The sequence below is a fragment of the Silene latifolia genome, chromosome 11 (assembly GCF_048544455.1).
Source record: "Silene latifolia isolate original U9 population chromosome 11, ASM4854445v1, whole genome shotgun sequence".
In the NCBI taxonomy this organism is placed as follows: Eukaryota; Viridiplantae; Streptophyta; class Magnoliopsida; order Caryophyllales; family Caryophyllaceae; genus Silene; species Silene latifolia.
Genome location: NC_133536.1, coordinates 138598975 through 138622381, shown reverse-complemented (window position 1 = coordinate 138622381; position 23407 = coordinate 138598975). Strand labels below are relative to the sequence as shown.

The 23407-nt window shown below is 36.1% G+C and overlaps 1 protein-coding gene across 2 annotated transcripts in view; it reads right to left on the bottom strand.

Moving 5' to 3' along the window:
- Positions 1 to 22505, bottom strand: part of LOC141611922 (phospholipid-transporting ATPase 2) — a 39012-nt gene extending 16507 nt beyond the window's left edge. Inside the window, exons 1-20 of one of the 2 annotated variants that reach the window (XM_074430577.1) lie at positions 21981 to 22245; positions 21487 to 21618; positions 21171 to 21384; positions 20921 to 21037; positions 20389 to 20519; positions 20044 to 20136; positions 19772 to 19946; positions 18930 to 19096; positions 18084 to 18188; positions 17348 to 17445; positions 17125 to 17267; positions 15810 to 15906; positions 15583 to 15692; positions 15316 to 15480; positions 10761 to 10915; positions 10594 to 10674; positions 9007 to 9127; positions 7601 to 7707; positions 3222 to 3353; positions 2569 to 2722 (exon numbers count right to left, since the gene is read on the bottom strand). In XM_074430577.1, coding sequence (XP_074286678.1) covers positions 2569 to 2722; positions 3222 to 3353; positions 7601 to 7707; positions 9007 to 9127; positions 10594 to 10674; positions 10761 to 10915; positions 15316 to 15480; positions 15583 to 15692; positions 15810 to 15906; positions 17125 to 17267; positions 17348 to 17445; positions 18084 to 18188; positions 18930 to 19096; positions 19772 to 19946; positions 20044 to 20079 — 1846 coding nt within the window. In that variant the 5' untranslated portion in view covers positions 20080 to 20136; positions 20389 to 20519; positions 20921 to 21037; ... (1 more) ...; positions 21487 to 21618; positions 21981 to 22245. Of the gene's footprint in view, positions 1 to 2568; positions 2723 to 3221; positions 3354 to 7600; positions 7708 to 9006; positions 9128 to 10593; positions 10675 to 10760; positions 10916 to 15315; positions 15481 to 15582; positions 15693 to 15809; positions 15907 to 17124; positions 17268 to 17347; positions 17446 to 18083; positions 18189 to 18929; positions 19097 to 19771; positions 19947 to 20043; positions 20137 to 20388; positions 20520 to 20920; positions 21038 to 21170; positions 21385 to 21486; positions 21619 to 21980 lie in introns of both variants that reach the window. The other variant, XM_074430576.1, reaches the window with a different exon arrangement.
- Between the last annotated feature and the right edge of the window lie 902 nt (positions 22506 to 23407).

Genomic DNA, 23407 nt, shown 5'->3' with positions numbered 1-23407 from the left:
TCGCCACTACCACCAGTCCAACAACACCTTCTCTTAACCACCGCACACCATCTCTTAGCTACACCACCGCACACCATCATAAAGGTTTGACTGCCTTCGCCACTCCACCAGTGAATCACACTCGCCCAACAAACCAACATCAAACACCACCCTATCACAGCGCGCTCACAACCACCTTACGCCAACCCACACGACCACCACTCGAGCCAATTTAGCCGAGGCCTGTGTTACTCAGACACGCCGACACGTGTCGGTGTCGGACACGTGTCGGCGTGTCCGACACGAAATTTCTGAAATTTTTCGACACGCCGACACGGTCAACGGTGTGTCTTGACCAATATAATGTACACGACACGACACGGCATTGAAAACCTCAAGCCAGTTAAACTTTTTTTTTAAAAAAGAAAAATAAATAAAAGTTGGATAAAATGCTTCTGTAGGAAGTTCAATGGGAAAGAGTTCACATCATAATTTCAAATTTATGTACTGTATACAGCTGGCAAGCAATTTTAAAATAAGAAAAAGTAAAACTTTAGTATAATAATAATAATTAAATAATGCATGGGAGAGGAAAAGTCTACACTCTACACTTTTGAAATAAAACCCTACCTACCACTATTCACTGCTTTCAGCCGCATAAACATACTCCGTATTATACTATCTTGAACTTCTTTCTCTCTCTTTATTTTCTTTCCTAAGCAATCACTAATTCACTATTCATCTCGACATTCCTTTGAATTTCTGGGTAAACTTCAGATCTTCATCTTCACCTAGCACTGACGACATTCTTAAGTGTAGTCAGATCTCGGTGAAGACCAAGATCTGAAATCGTTCAAGAACTTCATGAAGAGCAACAACTCAGGTAAGGTAAGGTAAGTTCTATCTGAGTTTGTGCCGCACGTGTCGGAGTCGTGTCTATCCCCGGCGTGTCTGACACGTGTCACGTGTCGTGTCGGCACACGTGTCGTGTCTGACACGCGACACGACAGAGGTGGGACGTGTCGGAGTAACACAGGCCGAGACAAATAGACCCAAGAGCAGATCTGGGTAGGAGATGGGTCATCGGCTCCTCACGATTCATGTGCTGGTGGTGGTAGGTATAAGATGGTGCAAAAATGGACGGAGAATGTGGAGGTGTGACCAGTACAGTGGTTTAAGGTCGTCGGATGGAGGTGGCTGGGCTCCAATAACCCACATTGTCAACATCAATATGGTTGGGGTGGCTGGTGGTTCTGAGTAGTGGTGGAGGTGGTGGCAGATTGTTTGAATGTGAGAAAGAGGTTGATGGTGATTGGTGAGGGTTGGGTCATGTGTGTCAGTGTGTGTGTGTGTGTGACGGAGAAAGCTTGTGAGGGATTAAGGGTATTTTAGGGTAAAAGAGAAGCATTGAATATTATAATAGTTTTCCTTAAAAAGTGTGTAAAAAGCAAATGTGTAGGAATGGTTGGAAACTTGGAATGGAGGAAGTATTTGACAAAGAAAGAACTGGATTTAGCATGAAGCCAAATAACTAGTCAGCCCCTTCTAGCACAACATTGACAGGAGAAGATGGCTGCAAAAGCCTATAAAATTGAGGGCTCCTCCCAATTATTAGAGAGCCGGACAAAAAATCCCAATGGTAACGGTGGTTGTCTCATAAAGTAACTCTCTCGACAATGCCTTCATTGAGAGAAGCAATCTAAATAAGGTTGGGAAATTGAGCATTAAAAAGGACGTTCCCTGAGGTTATAGACTTACAATGGCCAAATCTAGGAGAACTATTAGAGCTTGTACAATGGTAAAATATGGAAAGCAGCTATTTTTCTCTTCATATATACTCTCTCATTGGAGTGCCAAAGTCAACTTCTAACCTACAATAACAAAACTATTCCACATGTCCTCCATCTTAAACATGGGTCCTACCTTTTTAACGTTTCCATACATAAGAATTGCCTATGTTGGGACTAAGGCTTTGGTGTTGTCGTACATAGATAAGAACTGAAAAAAATAAATTTCCCTCACATTTGCTCTTCCCCAAGAGCACATAGAAAGCTCCACTCCATTTTTTTTGGATGGAGAGCACATAGAGAGCAAATGAGAGCACTCCAAAAAGTAACAGGGGAACATTATAATCCCACCATCCAATCCAAACTAGCCATTGGAAATTTGAAGGTCTACGAGATGATACTTTGATCATGTTTCTCCATTTTATAAATTAATCTTCTGTGTTGAAATAATAATTTTCTAAGACCTTTTTATAACAAATGTAAATATGTTTAGTGTTATTTTTTTTATTTGAATACACATAATCTAGGTCAATATACAAAAGTTTGACTGCAAAAGAGTGAATGGGAAGTTTGGAATGGATGGGAAGCAGTAACATTCAGCAGATCAAAATTTGATGGCAATTAAGCGCCACATAGTTTTCCCTAATACGTAGAAGATAAGATTATTACCCAAACAAACCCATAGCAAAAGTGGCAAAGTGCACAAAAATAATAAATCAACAAATAGAAACTTCGGAAGCCAAATCACATGAACGCATAAACATATAAAAAAAATTAACAAGCAAAAGTTTGATATCCATACTTCCAATACTATAATCAGCTGCTCTGGCTGCCTGTAATCCTTCTCTCCCACTAATTCCAACACCGATATCAGCTTGTTGAATCATTCTAACATCATTCCCCCCATCACCGATAGCCAGTGTTCGATAGTCACATGACTTTATCAGCTGCACTAGCTGTATATTCAAGGAAAACAAATCAAGTCATAACATCTAACAACATAAAATAAAATAAAATAAAATAAAAAAATTATACAAGAAACTGCAAATTCTCAACATGCGATTTGTAGCAACTATGTTGTTTCATCATGGTACAAAAATATGGTGTCGATCGCAACGGTAACAGTCATGATTCATGAAGGATGACAGGATGTAGAGGATGAACTTTAATGAGACATTGGGTATTTTTAATTTTTAAACATTTCCAAGTGTGATAGTTCTTCCCTTTCCCTGAAGACTTAAATTTGAGCTAATTTTCTGTGTTAATAGCCTATGACCAAGGAACTATGTACACTGCATCACAACATTATCCAGGTGACCCACATAGAATCAACCAAAAAATGTCTCAGCCCCAAAATGCTTTGGTTGGCTAACATGAACATTAAAATAGTTGTTAGCATATCATGTGACAGAACTCAAGAAGACAATATTATAAATTGAATCACAAAGAACTAACCTGTGCCTTTTGTGATGGAGTAACACGACAGCATAGTGCCGTCCTAGAAAGTATTGCTAATTCAGAAAATGCTTTCTTGTAAAACTTAAGAGCGATTTCAAGGGCCCAACCATCAATAACAAAAGCCACATCCTGTAGTGAACAAACACAGTGAATGAAGGTAAAATGAAATAATGAATATTATTCAATAGTCAATAAACTATGTCAAAGCATCAATCACATTTAGGTACTGTGTACTGACTATGTTATTTCGACTCTTTAGGCCATACTCGTGTCCAACACACACTCAAGCATATGGGCATGAGATTCTTACCCAACAATTACCAATCCAACACTTCTTCTTTGAGACGACATTACTTGACCAAAGTAGTGGAAGGAACGAGAAATTTGAATTTCTATAGAACTTTAGAGGAAACGCTGTATTTATATGCTAGGGTGTAGTAGAAAGTATGCAGGGATTGCTTGGTCATCGTCTAAGAAGCAACACGCCAGTGGTGTCAAATGGGCAAAGGTGGGCTATACTTCATAACACCGAGTGTAGTAGAAAATATGCAACTACAATGCCCTCGGCAGCGGAATCACCGGGGTATCCGAATTATTACTAAACTTTTCAATTAACAAAGATTCAAATTAATTGCAAGATAACAAAGACATTAGCAATATTTATTATTCAATAGTCAATAAATATTATTCACAGTGAAAGTGATGGAGGTTCTGAAAAAGCGAGGGTCAATACTTCTTGGGTTTATAAGCTTTGATACTTAGGAAATAAGAGAGGTCGAAATGGAGTAGGTATCTTCACTAATAAAGAATTTATTGACGATGTAGTGAAAGTGTCAAGAAAGAGTGAACATTATGATTATTACGCTTGTGATAGGGCCCATAGGGGATGAGGTTCTAACTATCATAGTTTGAGCTTGGTAACATATAGAAGTGGAGGTAATGCAAGAACGATCGACTTATTTTTAGTAAGGAACGTTTGGAGGAAAAGTTATAGAAGTTGGAGGGTGCATAATCTACTGGTTCTTAATTTCAAGGTAAGAGACATTTGAGAAGGAGAAGACCACAAATTGTTCCTCAAACCAAGTGGTGGAGGCTAACTTAGGAGAGTCGGAAAACTTCTGCCATTGATTGTCACTAGAAGTAATTAGTCCAAGTGCATAGAGATGGATGGAAATTCAACTTACAATATAATAACATAAAGGACACAGCGAAAGAAGTTCTAGGAGTATCTAAAGGAAACAGGCCATCAACTAAGAACAAATCATGGCGGAAAGATACGGTGAAGCAAGCTATAAAGACCAAATGTGAATGTTATATATTGAGGAATAATCAAGAACTATGAGAGTACAATGGGGCTGGAGAAGCTGGAAAGAGACTCTGAGATAACAAAGCAAAACTGTACGCAAGACCAGATAAAAGAAAGAGAAAAAAAATATTGATAGAGTAAAATGTGTTAATATTGACCAAAAGGTTTTGGTCTAAGTTCCTTAGACTTGGTTGGAAGGGTCTAACACGGGGTCGTACGCAACTGTCTGACTCGGCCATTTTATGAGAATGTTTTGGAGTGTGTCATACAATGTCCAAGTGCCAAGCGTCAGACAGGGGTATGCGAGAAGTAACACAGGTTTTGGTTCAAGATCAAGATAAAAGATAGATAGAGGTTGTATTTTGATAACCTATATAAGGTCAGAGGGAACACGATATTTGGTATTTAAACATTCTTTTGACTATGATATATCAAGAAATTATGAAGAGAACTTAAAGGGGTAAAGTCAAAACGGCATTAAAGAACATGGGGTCAAAGAAAACAGAAGGATCGCCCAAAAAGGAATCAAATGGGTAACCATGCTTTTCAAGAACATTTAGAGAAGCGACATGACTCCATCAACATGAAGAAGTACTCTCGTACCATTGCATAAGAACAAAGGTGATGTTCAAGATTGTTCTGGTAATCATGAATTAAGGAAGGCTATTGAACAAAGACTTAGGAAATTGTGATGATCTAAAAAATCCAATATGGATTTATACCTGAGTTATCGACTATGGGACCAATCTATCTTATCCATCTTATCTATCTGAGGAGAGACACAACAGAACACTATTCGGAAAAGAAGAAAGACACACATGGATTTTTTATTGAGTTAGAGAAGGCATATGATATAGTATCAACTAAAATACGATAGTGAACCTTAGAAAAGAATGGTGTATCGTTAAAACATACTCCTCCATTTCACTATGATCTTCTTGTTACTTTCAGGCACAATATTTTAGGGAAGAGGAATATGTGGTACTTATTTAAAGAGGGTGGTAATATTAGCCATACATTGTGTCAAAAAAGAAAGAGGAAAATCATAGAGAAAAGACGCGAAATGGAAAGGAGGAACATCTGAGTGAAATGGAGGGAGTATAACATTATAAAGACATGATTGAGGGAGCTAGTAAAATCTACTAACTCGTGTTATAAGAAAAGTTGAGTTCCCAATTATGATACGAGTGCAAGAAAGCACTCTTTTAGCCTTTTTCTGTGTCATAATTATAGGCGGACTAAAAGTTCACTACTAAAATACGTCAAAAAGACGACATTCCTTGGTGTATGATGTTCTGTATTAAATGATAAGACGAAGAAAGAAGTTGGAAGAAGGAAGTTGAACTTTGAAAGCATATTTTGGAAGGTCGAGGGCTCTAGAGACGTAAGTATGAATAATTAGGGTGTAAGTTAAGCGAAATCAGAGATGATCACATGGTGTCCTGGTTACTTCATTTGCTATGGATACACCCTTACCAATTAATTATATATATTTTCAATAAGTGACAGAATAGAATTCGCTCCTAAGTCCTAACAATTCGTGATTCGTAGGGTACTTTGAGCAATTCTAGTAACCCTACTTTGGTGTATGATGTTCTAAATTGAATGATAAGACGAAGGAAGGAGTTAGAAGAAGGGAGCTAGAACTTAGAAAGCATATAGGATTTAGGCTCTAGAGATGTTAGTAATTTAGTATGAATATTTGGGGTGCAAGTAAGCCAAAACTGAAATCAATATTGTTGAGAAGGTTGTTTAAGGATCAAACTTTTTTTTTGTTATCTGGGATCTATTATCCAAAAGAGTGCCTCAAGGTTGTATGTATATGATCTGGACATGCCTCATAAACTAAAGGGTAAATCCGAGGGTTAGGCTGTCATTTTCAAAAGATGCATGTGACGAAGATAGATATGCGACGGTGGATATGCGTCAAGAGAAAATAAATGAGGTGATGGGGGATAAAGGGAAGTATTGCTTCGATAGAAAATAACATGGTGACAAATCAATTAAGATGGAGACCAATTGACACCCTAATTAGGAGCCTAGGAGGCCTAGAACGAATAAGAGTGTGAAAGGTAGACGAAGACCCAGCAAAACCCAGATAGAAATGATTGAAAATAATATTTGATTCCTTTCATCAAAGAAAATAAAGTGATGGAGAGGGGTTAATCTTGAAGAAAGAATAGAGGTGAATGGAGTTTTATTCTTATTCATTTTTTAATGTTATTAATTATTATTATTTTTATTATTTATTTAGGATATTATTTCAGAATTCAGGCTATTCAAACTTTTCCCTTTATCTTCTATTATCATTCTCAGTATTTAAATAACTTCCTTTCAAGGTTATTTGATTTATCTTTACACTTTGTATTTGCATTTATTTCGTATATTTAGTTTCTAAAAATTTTTCAGTTCCTTGTTGCTATTAGTTGTCTTTTTTTGTCATCTTAAAACATTTTAGGACTTTCATAGCTTCATTTTTAGAACTATTTACTATCATTTTTCCATTTTCTTTCCTTCTGTTTCATCCATTTTTTTAATTGATGTATCATGTCGTTAGACATTTCAAATGATGATTAACGTTGGTCATTCCCAAATCATTTTTGGAAAACACCTTTGATGTTGTTATATTTCCTCTTTTCTTAATCTTTTCCATATCAGTCTATCTCACCGGCTCAAAAATTCGCATATTAAACCATTTAAAGCAGGGGACGATCTCCAATCTAGTACTTACAAATTAGTCCATGGAACGAACCTCGAACCATGCAACGATGAATAGCACAAAGGAACTTTACGTAGTTTGCCAATTATGCAAATAGCTCGTTAATATAATTGTTTCTCAATGGAACAACTTTGGTTTGATTGTTCCCATGCATCGAACAATTTAGCGTCAAATGTGCCACTGTACTAATATGCCTTGTCTATATTTTGTTACCATGTGAAATTTTAGAAACTATTTGAAAAAACTGGCAATAGTGAACAGCACTTGAAAGTAATGTCAATTTGTTTAATTAAATTTCAAAAGGGAAGTTACCATGATCAAATACGAATTGAAAGATATACATGGCATTACCTTTGGCTCTGCAGTTGTTATTCTCATAGTAAGCAAGACCCTCTCTAAGTTTCTGCGAACTTCATCTGCCGTTTTACCATCAATCAACAGTAGCTGACCTTTAGGTTCTGCACGGAAATGAGAAACAGATAATGTACTATATGGATGCTGATTTTTATCTCCCTGTTTATGCAATAAATAAAGAAGGCAGAGGATGAGGCAAGTATAATACAAAACTACAAAAGCAATATGAACAAAAAGAAAAGGGTCAGATAGATAGAACCTTGCAAATAAATTGAAAATAAGCAAGACCAAATAAAACAGATTGTTATTCAGAGAGTTAAGCGCTCTCAGTGCTTATGGAAATATTTTTTTTTTTATCATGCTTAAGGAGCAGGTGCAAGTTGCAGGTTGCAGGTTGCAGACTCAGCCTTTCAGTACTTAGTAAACAAACTAGTCTTTCTCAAATTTGAAACATTAAAATATTAGCCTTACACGAAATAAATAGATAAAAACTCAGAGATGATAAAAAATTAACTGTAATAAACGACCCACGTGCTTCCACACATGGGAAATGTGGCCACATGCATTTTTTGCTAATGACGATAAAAGTTTCCTTAAATAAGTACTTTACTGATGCCTATTTATCTGATGATAAATTGATAACTGAACTTAGCAACAAGACCAAACAAGGTACATAAACGATGTTTTGTTTGATAGACAAAAAGATGCGAAAGGAAAGTGAAACATATGGAGAAGTTTTGCTTGTAAACTAACTCAATTAATAATCAAATTATATAGGCCTAATATAGGCATACATGGAACACTAATAATCCCACTAAACCACGATGCATAACACCCTCACCACATATCACGTTGTGCACTAGTGATTTACAAGTAAGTTACTCCACCTAACTTAATAATAGGAAACAAACATAACTAAATTTTGGAGCATAATAATCCATCATTGTTTGCTTACTCGACAACCTTCTTATTACCACTTAGGTCCTGTTCTTTTGGACTTAATTTCAGGACCAATCAGGTCCTATAAGTTCCGGTCAAGTCTTCTTAATTAAGCTACTTTCAGTTCAGTTTTTTTGTTCTTCACTTTAGGTCAGTTCATGTAAGGTCCGATAAGGTCAGGTCAGGTCAGGTCAGGTCCGGTCCTATAAGTTTAAGTTAAGTTCAGATAGTTTCAGACCAAAAAGAACGGGGCCTTAGTAGATTTTAGTTCTTTTTCTTACACATCAGTTTATTATTTACACACTTAGTACTTAATAGGTTGTACACATCTGGCTGAATATGATACTCTTCTAGACTTCTTCATACTCTCAGGTCTCAAGATAGATAAATAGGCAAACAATTCAAAAACATAGGTAAGTATAGAAGCCACTCAAGGCAGCCAGCAAATAAATGGATTCATGTACCAGGGCTAATGAAATTGCAAGAAAGGGCAATTTGAATAGCAGTATCCTGCTTATCTCCAGTTAGCATCCAAAAATTTATGCCAGCTTTTCTGAGTGCCTCGATGGTTTCTGGCACCCCTTCCTGCAAAACGGCTGCACATCATTCACTAACCCAGAATACACAGATGATACTATGACTTAACTAACTGACCACTGCCAAAAGTAATCAAAGTTATTTACAACTAGGTTCCCTTTATATAACAATTACCAGATCCCCTATTCCCGCTCTAGCTACCCTTCTCTTTCTGCCCTTCATTCCATTTTGTCTCAATGAGAGGGATTCCCATTATTTTGAAATGGTGATTACACTCTACCAAACATATCTTACAGCCTATGGGAGCTAAAAACTCATTATTCTTTGGTTCTGGATTATGATGGAATAAATCAAAATGGCTAAAGTGAGTGCACTTCTTTACAGTGTGAAGTACCCGTCCTTCGATGCAGTTCTCGACGCAATTTTCATCTTGGGTCATTCGGAAATACCATCTTTATGTTGCTATCCCAAGGGCAAGGCTGAGTACATTCCCCCCCCCCCCCCCCCCCCCACCCCCCCCCAAACCCGGTTATGTTGTTTAGTTGTTGGATCATATGAGTAAGTTTATAATGAGGAAAAATTGCATAGAACAGGCCATTATAATCAATTATTTGCAAACAACTAACTAAAATAAAATAACTACCAAATAACTCATGTTTGTATCCATCTTTGTACCACCTAAATAACTAACTTTATTTGACAATTTCTGCCACAAAGGCGGTTTCCCCCAAGTTTTAGAAGTGAATAATTTTGTTTCCCTATTTAGAAAGTGAAGTCGGCCCATAAAGTGGTCAAAAGTCTAAAACAATTTGGCCAATCTAAGTTAGTTGGTACCAAAATTAAATATAGCTTGAGGTAGTTGAAAGAAAAAGTTTATTAGGTAATTATTTGCAAAAACTTGACTATAATAGAAAGTATTTTGCTATTATAACTAATAGTTATTAGATACCAAATCTGTCTCAGTAAAGTAAAAAGGAAAAGGATTACAGTTTAGAAACCAACCCCCTCTTTGGGACACTTTGAAGTTTGAACTAACTTAAAATGGCTTGCAAGAACCAATGTGCTTTTTTCATGAAATAGTCAATGGTCGTACCATTTTTGTCAACGAGTCACTTGGAAACAACCTTATGTGTCATTGCAAGGGAACGGTAGCACAAGTTTGAACATCCTTGCCTCAATTTGAGTGGGAACCTCTTTTTAGGCATATATTTATGGTAAGTAAAATAGTATATCAAAATAAGAACCCCAAAAGGGTGTTACCTACACACAAAAAGATACCAGAAGGGGTGCACCCCACAAAAGGAGAGTAAGATGCTTGAGCTCTTCAGCTCTCATGAGTGATTTTATCTACAAAGAGGCATTGGGAGTCTGGGACAACGATAGTGAATGCTAGTGATAACTTACTGATGAGAAACCATATGTAATGCTACATTAGACAAACCACAATCACAATACAGCAGGCAATATGAGTTTGCAAACAAACTTTTTACAGAAATTTAAACTGGAATGTAAACCTGCAAATGGTCTTCTATTGCGGACACCCCAAGAATTTCAAAGTCGTGTTCTATCTTCTGACACACTTCAGCTATGCGCCACTGCAATTTAGTAAAACATAATATAAGAATACACGACAACAACCTAACAAGTAAACAACACAAGTTAGGTGAGATGTTGAGTTCACCTCCCTATCAACCAAAGTGCTATTAGCCTCCTTAAACATGGAAGACCATTCAAGATACTCATCCTGCTTCAGCTCACGCCATGCCAAGCATAATGTCCGCAGTCCCAACTGAGCATAATGTTCAACAGCTTCAGTAAATGTCCTCATACGCTGACCTGGTTACATAAAATATAAAAAGCCAAAGATTTTAGAGAATTGGAGTTAATTTCTGCAATCAAAGATGGAGATGACTTGGTGCATGAAAACTGATAAAAGGCGAAATTTTATGTCTTAAAATTTATGCAGTCTTCTGAAAAAGCCATGCTTCTCATGACTTCCCAGTTACTTCGAATTTGGAAATATAAGGCTTCACCAACAACTTTTCTTTTGTCTTGGGCTGTACCCAAGGAAAACAGAAACCCAACAGAGATGTTTGACTAGCTGGTGTTGTGCGACTGTGCAGTGTGCATTCATGACAAAGAATTACAATTATCATCTTTTGGTCGAGTTTCCTTGAGTTTAGTGACTTTAGTCATTGCAAAACTTATCCTTGCCTTTTTTCCAGAATGAATTGGATTAACTCTGGCAAGACTAAAGATGAAATTGATGAAAAACGAATGGGATAGCGAAGTTTGGAAGATAGATCCTTCGGTTATTTAGTGGTGAATTGGACAAAAATGAAACATTGTTTTTTGATGACATTACTTCAACACATCAATCCCAATTTGAATAACGCTTTTAAGGTTTAGAGTTACTGCTCTGTTTTCACTTGCTGTAACTAAGCGTTTCTTTCCGGATAAAATTACTCATGATAGCTTAATCTTCTTACTCTCCTTTTGCATATGTGACGACCCCTTTAATGACTTTTTGCACATGGGAGTATTCATTTGAGAGAGGAACTTTGGGTTAGTAACCGATTTGGGTGCTATGCGTTGAAGGATTTAAGGTGTAACTATCATCGTTGTGGGTATTTGTTTTTTGAAAATTTATTTTTGGCCAATTCAGTGATTTGACTTAAGATAAACCTCTTAGTTTGAGACTAAGAGGTTAGTAGCAGAAAACACCAGCTAATTTCTAGTTGGGTCTTGATGAATCATTGTCTAAAAGGAAGTTGGTCACCCCTTTTATCCCCTGTACATTTGCCGACCCTCCTATTTGCTTGCATTTCCTGATATTCCATCTCGATGCACGATCTTCCGATCTAGCCTAGTCCCCTCTTATCATATTTCTCCAATCCTATCTTGTTTCTTTTGTTAAATTAGTTCTTTAATAGCTTATTTTTATTTTTATTTTGTTTTAGCTAGTTTAAACGCAACGAACAAATTAGCTTTCTTATTCATCTAAACTGAGTATTTAGATCGATTTGTAGTCCAATTCCCTCATCCTTGTGTTCGACCCCGCTGCTACAACACCTCGTGGGCCTGCGGTTACTGGGTAAATTTATAACTCATCACCCCTAAATACTAGGTAGTATCCGACAAAAGATCCAAATAAGTAAGATATAATTAGTTGGCAAAGCTTCCTTGTTATATCTACATTCAAAACAGACGTTTACTTTTTTTCACAATGTAGGATGTAGAATTAATTCATCTTTATCTACTTTACTCCATGTGGGGTGGAAAGAAACGCCTCTACTCCGCTATTAAATTTATTCAGTATATGGCCCGAGGTTTCGTTTTTCTATTAACGGGAGTTTTAGGTGTTAGCAGGGGCGGATCCAGGAATCAAATATATGGTGGGCTAAAAAAAAATATACTTACTAATAAAAAAAATGTGAGAGTATAAAAACCGGAGAAATTGTACGGAATAAGAAAAGAGGGAAAAAAGTTAGAAATTTTGCGAAAACAGCACGTTTATAGTAAGTATTGAACCATGGCTATAAAATCATGAGCCATTCTATTAGAATCTAGCAAACCAACTCCGTCAAATATTTGAATACTCATACGAAGGGCGTACAAAATACGGAGTACTTATATAGTGGCAATCGTAAACAATCAAGGAGTACATAAATAGTGGTAGTTGTAAACAGCAATAAAAATATTTGGGGAAAAATCTGTTTAAGTGGAGATTTGATCTCGCGACATTCTGATTCTAACAAATTTCTAACATCAAATTCATCCACTCGTGCTACTAGGGCATAATGTTTAGACCTATAACTAAAACTTATTTATCAAATTTCACATTGGGCTTGAGCCCACACAGCCCTAGGTGTAGATCCGCCCCTGGGTGTTAGTTTATATGGTTCTATTGAACCTACCTTAAATTGGGAAAATTAGTTAATCAATCGTAACCCTTGGCATTAGAAATAATACTACAAATTAATTTTGAAGGCAGTTCCAAAAAAAAAGCACCTCTATTTCCAAAAAGCATATTCGTAAAAAAATTTGGAAAAAGAAGGGGTATTGGGTGTCGTTAGAAGCTTCTTCGTTAGCAAAATCTATATACCAAGAATTCACAAAGTTTTTTGTACCAAAAAAAGTACTCAAAACTTGGAATAAGGTAGAATCAAACAAAAAAATCCAAATAAGTAAACATATAATTAGATGACAAAGCTTCCTAGTCATATCTACATTCAAAATAGATGCAAGTAGCTTTCATTATCTTCACTAAACAAGATAAATGAGTAAACTAAAAGCAGAATAGGGTACATTGTCTCGACAAAATTTAACTAAATTGAAATAAAATAAAGAGAAAATTGTTGATTACAGCCTTTTATAAACCACTTTTTGAAAATTACAGCCTTATATAATTTTTTTTGATATTACATCCAAAATTTTACTTCTGACGAGAAATTACAGCCAAAACTTTAACTCCGGTGAACAATTGACTCCAACTTGAATTTTTGTCACTTAAGTTCATCTTTTATAACCAAAATGCCCTTACCTTCCTCCATTATATTCCCTTAATCTTCATCTCCTTCATCAGATTTTGACAACTTCTTCATCTCTCTAATTCCTCATCAGAGTTCAACAATATTCCTAATCATTCTAATTCAATTCAACCCTATTTCCATTTGCTCTCTTTTATACGAAATTGAATTCTACCCTATTTCCATTTTATACGAAATTTAATTCTACCTTATTTACATTCTTCATCTTTTTTTATACCTTCTAAATCAATTTTCCCCAAATTGAAATTAATTAGGGTTCATCAAAGTAGGAAGCCCCTACAAATTCATACTAGTAAATAGAGTAATTAAGTGATCAGATATGACCAAATAATCAACACCCTTAATATCTAACACATTCACATGCAGTAAAAAAAAGGAATTTAAGATCAAAACCTGATTTGGGGAATTTGACCAAACCCTAAAATTTGATTCAATCAATTGAAAAACAACAAATTGGGGAAAAAACAGAAATTTGCAGTGACACTAACAACAACAAATTGAAGATAAAATTAAAGTAAAAAAAGGTGTATGAATCCTTACTCTGAAGCCTTATTTTGACAATGGAGAATGAATCACAGTAGAGGAATGAATTACAGTACAAATTAGGGAGTAATTTGGGGATAATTTTAGAGATAAATGTTGAGGAAGATGGGAGGGTTTAGATGAGGTTTAGGTTAAATGAGAGGTAATAAGTGAAAGAAATGAGTGGTAAATTGATATCATCTGGGTAAGTAGGCAAACAATTAAACAAGGGCATTTCGGTCACATTTTAACAAATTTCACCGGAAACATGATTGTGGTGCAATTTTAGAAAAAAAGTAAAATTTTGGATGTAATTTTCAAAAAAATTATACAAGGCTGTAATTTTAAAAAAGTGGTTTATAAAAGGCTGTAATCAACAATTTTCTCTAAAATAAATAATTGTGGAAAAACATCAAGGCCAACCCTCCTATTTGTTTGCATTTCCTGATATTCCATCTCGATGCACGATCCTGATATCTAGCCTAGTCCCCACTCCCCTCGTATCGTATTTCTTCAATCCTAACTTGTTTCCTTTGTTAAATTAAGTTCTTTAATAGTTAATTTTTTTTGGGTTTTAGCTAGTTTAAACTCGAAGAATAAATCAGCTTTCTTAGTCAACTAAACTAAGGATTTAGATCGATTTGTGGACCATTCCATAATCCTTGTGTTCGACCTCGCTACTACATTGCCTCGTGGACATGCGGTTAGTGGGCAAATATATAACTCATCACCCTAAATATAAGGTGGTAACACAAAAGCTAAATAAGTTGACAGCTTCCTAGTTATATCTACATTCAAAATAGATGCAAATAGCTTTCATCATCTTTTAGGTAAACAAATAAATGAGAAAACTAAAAGCAGAATAGGGTACAATTATCTCAACAGAACTGAACTAAATTGGAATAAAATAAAAGAACTGTTGAAAAGAACAGGGCATTAGTTTCGACATTGTAGTGCATCTATTCTGTTCGGTCTCTGAGATAATTCACCAGTATATAAATTTTAAATACTGCACAAAAGGATCTTAACCGAATGGTCTGGATTCTCACATGAAAAAGACCAAAATCCTAAACGGGTAGGAACAGCACAACAGATGATTAAAGCACATGGAGAGTCAAAATTTCTAGCAGAAGTAAAGACATTAAAATTAGGAAGATGCTTTACCAGCACTAGCACAAGGCAAAATAGCTTCATCTGCTCCTTTTGACAGCAGAATAATCTTTCCATCTTGCAAATCTCTCACAACTACTGACATTCTCTTCCGATCAGAAGTGAACTCCAGTATATCTAGAAGTTCATATTGTCTCACTGAACTATTTAAATTGGTTTCTACACACACACAAAAAACACATTATTACACCCAAAACAGTACAGAATTTGCCGGAATGCATAACATGTGCTCAAACACTTAGGTCAGACACAATTCCGTACCAAGAACATTCCCAGTCTTCTTGACAAGAACCATATGCAGGGAAGCAGCTGCTTGAACTAAGGCCTCCTCATCCTGAGATTGAGCCTTGTACACAATGTCTCCACTTTTACTGGAGAATGAACAATAGGATACTATATCAACTAAAATTGAACTCCAATTTCAACTGTCAACTAATTTAAACAAAAGAAAATTGTTGAAGCTGGGAACAGTACGGCAAAGAGATTACCTTTGTGTTGGTATAACAGTATTACAAATAGCCATAACAGTGACAAATCTAATAATATCTGGAGAGCCACTGGTAATAGCATCAAGGAGAGCAGTATCTGACAATGAATGTACATGTAAGAAATGTTAGAAACCTCAAACAAAGAAAAAGCGTGTTCAAAATCATATGAAAATTTTGCAAATCGGCAAAAGCGGGAGGCTTCTCTGTTTTTCTCATTTTCTCTTCTCATCTTATCTCCTTTTACTTCCTGTCTCTGTTTTTCTTCTTATCTCTTCTGTTTTGACTTCTCCTCTCATTTTCCTATAATTTAAGTTGTTTGCTGTATGATTCTTTAAAGTTCCAGACTTATGGACTTACGGTTTCAACTTTTTGTTGTGTTATTGGTCCTAATTGATATTAAAAATACATGGTAGTGATTATAATGACATTTACACTACAGTACGATGCCCAATCAAACTTGGGAAATCCTGCAATAAAAAGGGTGTCACGCATGCATGAGGCGCATGCACCTCGTCAGAGTCGTCGCCTTTGGGTATATCATGCATCTTTACACTAAGCACCTACCTTCACCAGCCTTTAGTCTCTCCTCCTCTAACCAGCTGACCACCACCACACCACACTGCCTCCCAAACCTACACACCAGCCTTCTTCTCCGACTACCGAATGGATTTCCTCCCCGATAACCGCTACATCCACTTTCTCTAATCCCGACTCTTATCTTTTCCCTCTTTTAACCTCCATTTACAACCCCCTCACCTCCTCCTCAACACATCTCTTTCGATCTTTTGTCAGTGAAGCTAAAGGCTCACAAGCAGTATATTCTAAAATGCTTGCTTAAACTACGAAACAAAATAATGTAAATTTTAATTCATATTTCTCAGATCTACAACCAACCGAAAACATTTTGAAAAAACATCATTAACGTACTTTTCGACAAATTTCTAGTATAAAGGTGTCAGTAACTTTGCCTGTGGGTTGAGTCTGGTGGTGGTGATGGTCCAATCATGCTGTGTGGAGTGATGAGGCTATTATTCTAAGCAAACTTTGTTTCTTCCTAATACCAAGTCCCCTGGCTCTTTTTTTGCTTTTAATATAGAACTAAACCTATCTTACTTTGAGTCGGCTTGCAATATCAGTCGCAACATGGTGTTGAGTGTTGGACGCGGCTATTTTATGAAAAAGTTTCATGTTTGTGGAGTAAACTGAAGTGTCAAATGTCATGCTATAGCGAAAGATCGAATACATGACATGCAGCCAATAGAAGTGTCAAAAGTATGACTGAAACAACATGACAATTTTCATAGCCAAATCTCACCTTTCAACGCATCCCCACTCTCGTTGCCATAGAAAATTCCACCAATGCAGCACCTTTTAAAGATCATTTTGTTCTCAGTTAAGGTACCAGTTTTGTCAGTCAAAATATATTCAACTTGTCCTAGGTCCTCACTTATTGCTGTGCTGCAGAGAGATATCAGAATAAGATTCTTCCATATTCCTAACACCTAGGAAAAGCAGATATGCAATTAATCATGTCTTACTTTGTTGCATGAGATGGAACGCCTGTTTCCGGGTCAAACATTTCAAGATCCCAGTCAATAAACTTGGCATACAAACTCTTCACAAGATCAAGAGATACCTGTCATAATTGAGATACACAAAAGCAAAAGCAAAGGTAAGAATTTGTAAGTACATGGCATAACATTTGATGCATCAAGGTGTGGTCTAGAATATGAAATATTGATATTTTTGATGACTTTAGTTAGCTATGTTTCTGAGTTAATGCTCACAGCCATATTTTGTAGTAAGACCATGTACATTAGCGCCCGTCCAGTAAAGCAAGCGCTAGACCCAACTATTCTAGAAAAACAAAGCAATGGCACAGCTTTACTTGGTAAGTTCAAATAAATCCCACTCCAGAAAGTCGTGGATCAGTAAAAATATAAGACGGCGTCATTATTTTTTACAAGCATCATTTAATGAAATACAGTGGCATACAGGTCAGCCTATAAAAATGAGGATTAAGAGATACCGCATATTATTAATTCATCACACGAAAAGAACATAAGCATGTATCATAGAATTGAATGTATAACCAAGCTTGTGATTGATAGATAATGTCAATAATCACGTAGACCACTAGGCACTATCTTCAGTGAATTCCTTCTAACTAGAAATGACAATGGCTGGCCACAGCTAATGAGCTACGACCAGTCAGTACCCAAGAAAGATATACTGATATTTCTAGATTTGACAAGGATAGATGCAACCGTTCACCTTTATTGAAATTGGTATCATAATCGAACATAATAGCTCAAACCGAAGAGGAATGATCAGCAGTTCATACCATGGGCCCTCCTCAGGATATAAAACATACCATTGCTGACAGCAAAAAGACAAACATTAGACCAAGTGAAGGAAGCAGGCCAACTGGCAACGCACCAACTATCACATTTGTACTTAATCCACAACGGTGCAAAATAACTATCCACGGTTAACTAAATCACAGCTTTGATTAGAACATCCATACTATAGGCAACAGAGTGTCTAAAACTTCATACGAAACTAAAGCTATGAGCAGAATCCCGCTACTTATAACAATAAGGTAGCAAAACTCATTTTTTTCAAGGGAAAGAATTCACATTTATGAAAGAATATGGTCCCTCTTTGTCTTTACTATCTGATCCTTATACCATTTTCTTGTGAGTTTTTCAAGCCTTTTTTTCTTTTTACTTACACCTCTTCTTTATTACACTTCTATAAAAAATATTCCATTTTTCCATTATTTCTTTTTCTTTTCACTTATTTGTCGCATTATAATATCTCACCGGCTCTCTTTCAGGAAGTTCTCCATAACTCTCTTATTTATACATCCTAATTTTATACTAGTTTTTATCCTCCACATTTTATATCAATTCCGTTACTGGCATTCACTAATATATTTATTTTGTCTTTCTTTTTCGTTCTATTAATTGATTCTAGCAGTCCAGTGCACAATATTTCTAAAATAATTACACCTTGGAAAGGGTGAAAGAATTAAGATTGCAGATCAGGAATACCCTGTTTGCATATGAAATGAAACCATTCCACTAGAACATTCTTGACCTAAAATCAGAGACAAACCTTTCTTGCTTCAGTATCCTTCCACACATTTCCAGCCACACCGAGAACAGTAACAACCACAATCTGAAAAACAAATATTGCTCCAGTCAACTTGTCAATCATTGCATCAACAGCAGTTAACTTGGGCTCCGGGATTCCCCGGCTCATTCCAAGCTTGGTTTCATTGCCTATGACAAGGAAAATTAATACAAGAGTTTGGAGGGGTCAGAAGAAGGAAGGACAACAAACAGGACAAAATTTTCACTCAGTTTTCTTTCAATGCTTTGAAAAAAGCAGAACTAAAGTAGTTGACACCAAATGTGAGACATGCTCAAATTTTCCTGGGTATAAAGGCTTTCCCAGCAGACTGATTTAACCCATATCAAATCATTCTAGCAACCAAAGGATCTCAGCAAGTCAAAGGCTTCTTACGCACAAACCTAGGGAGACTAGATAATTTCAATCACCTTAGTCAAAGTCTCTTTAAAAATGTAGGGATTTGGTCACATATACAATATGTTTCTGGGGGTGACGGGATGCCACAGGCATATAGATTTTGATTTGCCTTCACATTTGAAAGAGTTAGACATGAATTCGTCAGCAGGAATGGTGCATTTCAAAGTTCCTTAAATGAGCTGTGTACCATAAGGGCGATAAGGCTATAATGGATTGAAATTATCGCAGCCACAACAAATACAGTGTTCTCAAAGCATATTTGAGACTGATTCTTCCAGACCATTATCAATTCCAAGCGGCTTTTGGGACCCTCAAAACTTCATTTGAATAGACAACTATACTATGCTTTAAAAAAACACAGAAGCTACATAATTGAAGCAGATTGGAAAACATGAAACAAGACTAACCTGTATAGACTGCAACTCCACAAGCCCATTCTGTGTTCCTTAGGTAGCATGATTGGAGAAGTGTGTTCTTAATGGTTAGGGGGCACACATCATTGTCAATAAATGGAGGAAATAACCTCAGATTTGCATCGAATCTCATAATGTCCTTATCCGGATTCGGGCACTCAATGACTCCCTGCAAATAGTATTTTATTAAAACCATGTATTAAGAGATGACTATTTTACATATATTAATAAAAAAAGGGTTGCAGAGACAAAATAAAAGATCTTACCTTTATTTTATGTAGTAAGTCAAAATCTATACCCATACATGCAGAAGGAATCACTCTTGTCTTCAGATCAGTTTCACCATCCAGTGCAGCAGTCTAATATTACTCAGAAATCAGTAAATTTGCAAATAAATTGATGGCATCAAAGTTTCCAAGTCTTTTAAAGCTTGTTGTCACATTGGACAAAAGGGTACACAATGTTTTGTGGGGTAAGTTCAGGAGCTAACAAGTAACATTTTAAATTCTTTCCTCTGGCCCCACGAGCCCCATACACCATCTAGATAGTATTTTCAAGGGTATTTGTGGACTTTTGGTTCAAATTGCAAGTTCTGATGCATGGGAAATTACATTAATCGAACACAGTATGGGTGGTGGCGACGAGTATGGATCCAAGTGTCAAACACGCCATGACTCAATTCTGTGATTCCCAACTCCTTCCAAAGCTGTCTTTGAAGATTGTTTTAAACATGTCCATTGTCCTTGAACCAAGCGGGCGGAACACTTGGTTAGAGAGAGAGAAAAAAGTGTCCATAACAGGGGAGATCAGAAGTCTAAGATAGCATATCAAGTTATTAATCAATAGGTAGTACTCTATATCCAGCTTTCTTAAAACCATGTTCCCTCGCCTAAGAATTTACCAAGTGTTACAATAACATTAAGCTTAAACTTAATGGATGTATACTTTAAGAAAGAAAGCGACATGACTGTACTTCAGATGTATTAGTGTGTAATTTCCAATAGGCCATGTGGAAGAATAAAAATCATAACTACACATTGTTTCATTCGACCACTTTCTTATTTTCCCTAGTTATCTACATTGGCTGGCGCAGCCGGTTAATCTAACCAAAATTCAAATGGGCTCATAATGATGATGAATCACCTCTACATAACAAACCCCTTGTGAATCAGAAGTACCAAGTAAAACAAGGTCGCAGGGAACTTCATCGTTCTCACGGAGCCACACAATGTTTCCAACACAAATATCTTGTGCTTCAATCTGAAATAAATAAAAAATCAACACCACATGTGAGTTATAACTGCGTGACATTAAAAAAGAATTAATACGAGTAATTAAGATACACTTTCTTAGTGTTAGATAGGGTCTCGAAGAGCAATGAAGAAAAGCGTACGTGTTTTCTAGTGCCATGCTTGACAACCCAAACTTGTTTTTCATTTGCATTCTTATCAGAAAGATAACGATTGTAATCATCCCATGCTTCTTTGGTGGCAGAAACGGCAAAAATGAATATTAATGGGCCCCAAGTGCTGGCAGGATTTACAGGGGTGATGAGTGGCCATAGCTGAAGACAAGCAATCAATAGAAAGTACTGGTTCATAAAGCGGCTGAAAAAAGCGGATATGAGACATATCAGCAACTATTCACAACCAACACTAATAAATGTTTAAATTTCACTTCAAAGTTCCAAATTGTAAAGTTTAGAGCACCTGAACTGTTCCCATAAGTTCTTAGGAAGGAAGTTGAGTAGAGTATATTTGCGGTTGGATATACGATTGTGACAATAAAGATCTCGAGAAGAATCATCGTCATTGAAGTACACAAAGCGTTTCATTATTGGCCTGAATTCATAAACAAGACAAGATTCAGCACAAAGGATTGTAGCTGTCAGAATACAATTAAAACAACACAAATTCTCTCTCATTTGTAACGGGCATATCCGTGGCAAGCTTACTTGCTGTTAAAACAATAGACAGACAAAAGACGAGGATGGCAGATCAATATTCTGTTTCAGGCCGATCTAAATATGGGTTTGGATGTGAATGAATACCCGATTCAGATTAGATCATACACCAAATATAAATCAATCACAAACTTAAAAATGTTTCCAAATTCAAACAACGCCATTAATTAAATATACGAGTACAAGATTAATGCAGCAGCAACATTAATTAATAATGGGAATAAGAGAGAAGAATATTACCGGAGAAAAATCAAAGGGTAGCGCCTCAAAATGTCATTACAACAAATTTGTTTAATGGGTTTGTGTTGTTGGTTGGAGTATTAAGTGTGAAACCAGGAAAAATAAAATAAAATAGGGAGTAGATTAATAGTAGAATGAGAATACGTTGTTGAATTGAAAGCGAACAATTTTCTTTACAATTACAACGGAGGGTTGTTGATCATAGACACAAAAAGAGGTGGAGTACAGTCAGTCTACCGGATCTTCATTTGGGTGTGTCAAATCTGCCTTTCACCCAAGGTGTCTACAAAATTTCTTTCCATTTATTAAAAAAAAAACGCAATTTATTTTCGCAGTACGATTTTTACTCGTTATAGTACTTTTTGCACTAAATTTTTCTCTCTTGTTAAAACTTTAATCTCATCTTCATTCGAATGATCGTTTATAATTGAAAATTTTTAAGGAGGTCGACGAACATACTAGGCCGGCGAAGTTAAAGGACAATGGATGTGTAATAATATTGAAGGAAAATGGATGTGTAAAATTAGAGAGTAATTAGAGAGAGAAAATGAAGAAGGAAATGTGAGGGGTATAATTGTCAATAGTGTACTGAGATGTGTAAAATGCGTACTGCGAAAATCAGCACCCAAAAAAATAGGGACGTGCTAAATCCCGCACGCTATTTTACTAAATCCCGCACATTTCCTCCACTTATTCCGAGTGTAGCCCTCTCATTTCTACCTCTACCAAAAGAAAAAAAATTACGAAAAATCTCCAAAAATAAACATCATGTCACTTAATGACTATCAAATCTGGAAAAATGCTCCTTCGATTGATCCATTAGCAATAAAATCAATTAAATGAGTTTGATATTTGCAGCCTTGCAATTCGCATCATGTTCAGTAGTAAAAAAATCTGTCGTTTCAATTGAATCCACCTAAATCCTAATGATTATAAAATAAATTCCATCTATTCAAACCCTAATTGTTAAAGAAACCTTTTTTAAAAAAAAAAAACATTAATTAAATCACCTTAAAGACAATATTAATAAAATTGTTGATAAAACGGAAAAATTACATGTTTGATGTGCAAATGATAAAACGGAAAAATTACATGTTTGATGTGCAAATTACAATCATAATTGTCAAGTTGTTAATGAATTGTTTAGGTTTGTGAGGGAGAGAAGGGAGATAATTTTTTTAGGTCTTTTTATGACGAAGGGTAATTATGGAATATTAGGGCGAATTGTGTGGGATTTAGTAAAAGGATGTGCGGGATTTAGCAATTGCGAAAAAATATAGGAAGAGAACATAGGTGTATGGACTATAGAGAGTATGTTTTTTTAGTTCGTAGTCGAAAATTATGATCAGTTAAAATCTTCACGGCCCAAATGACACGTCGTCTCCTCTTCCTTCCACGTGCCCAAATGGCACTGCGAGGACCCAACT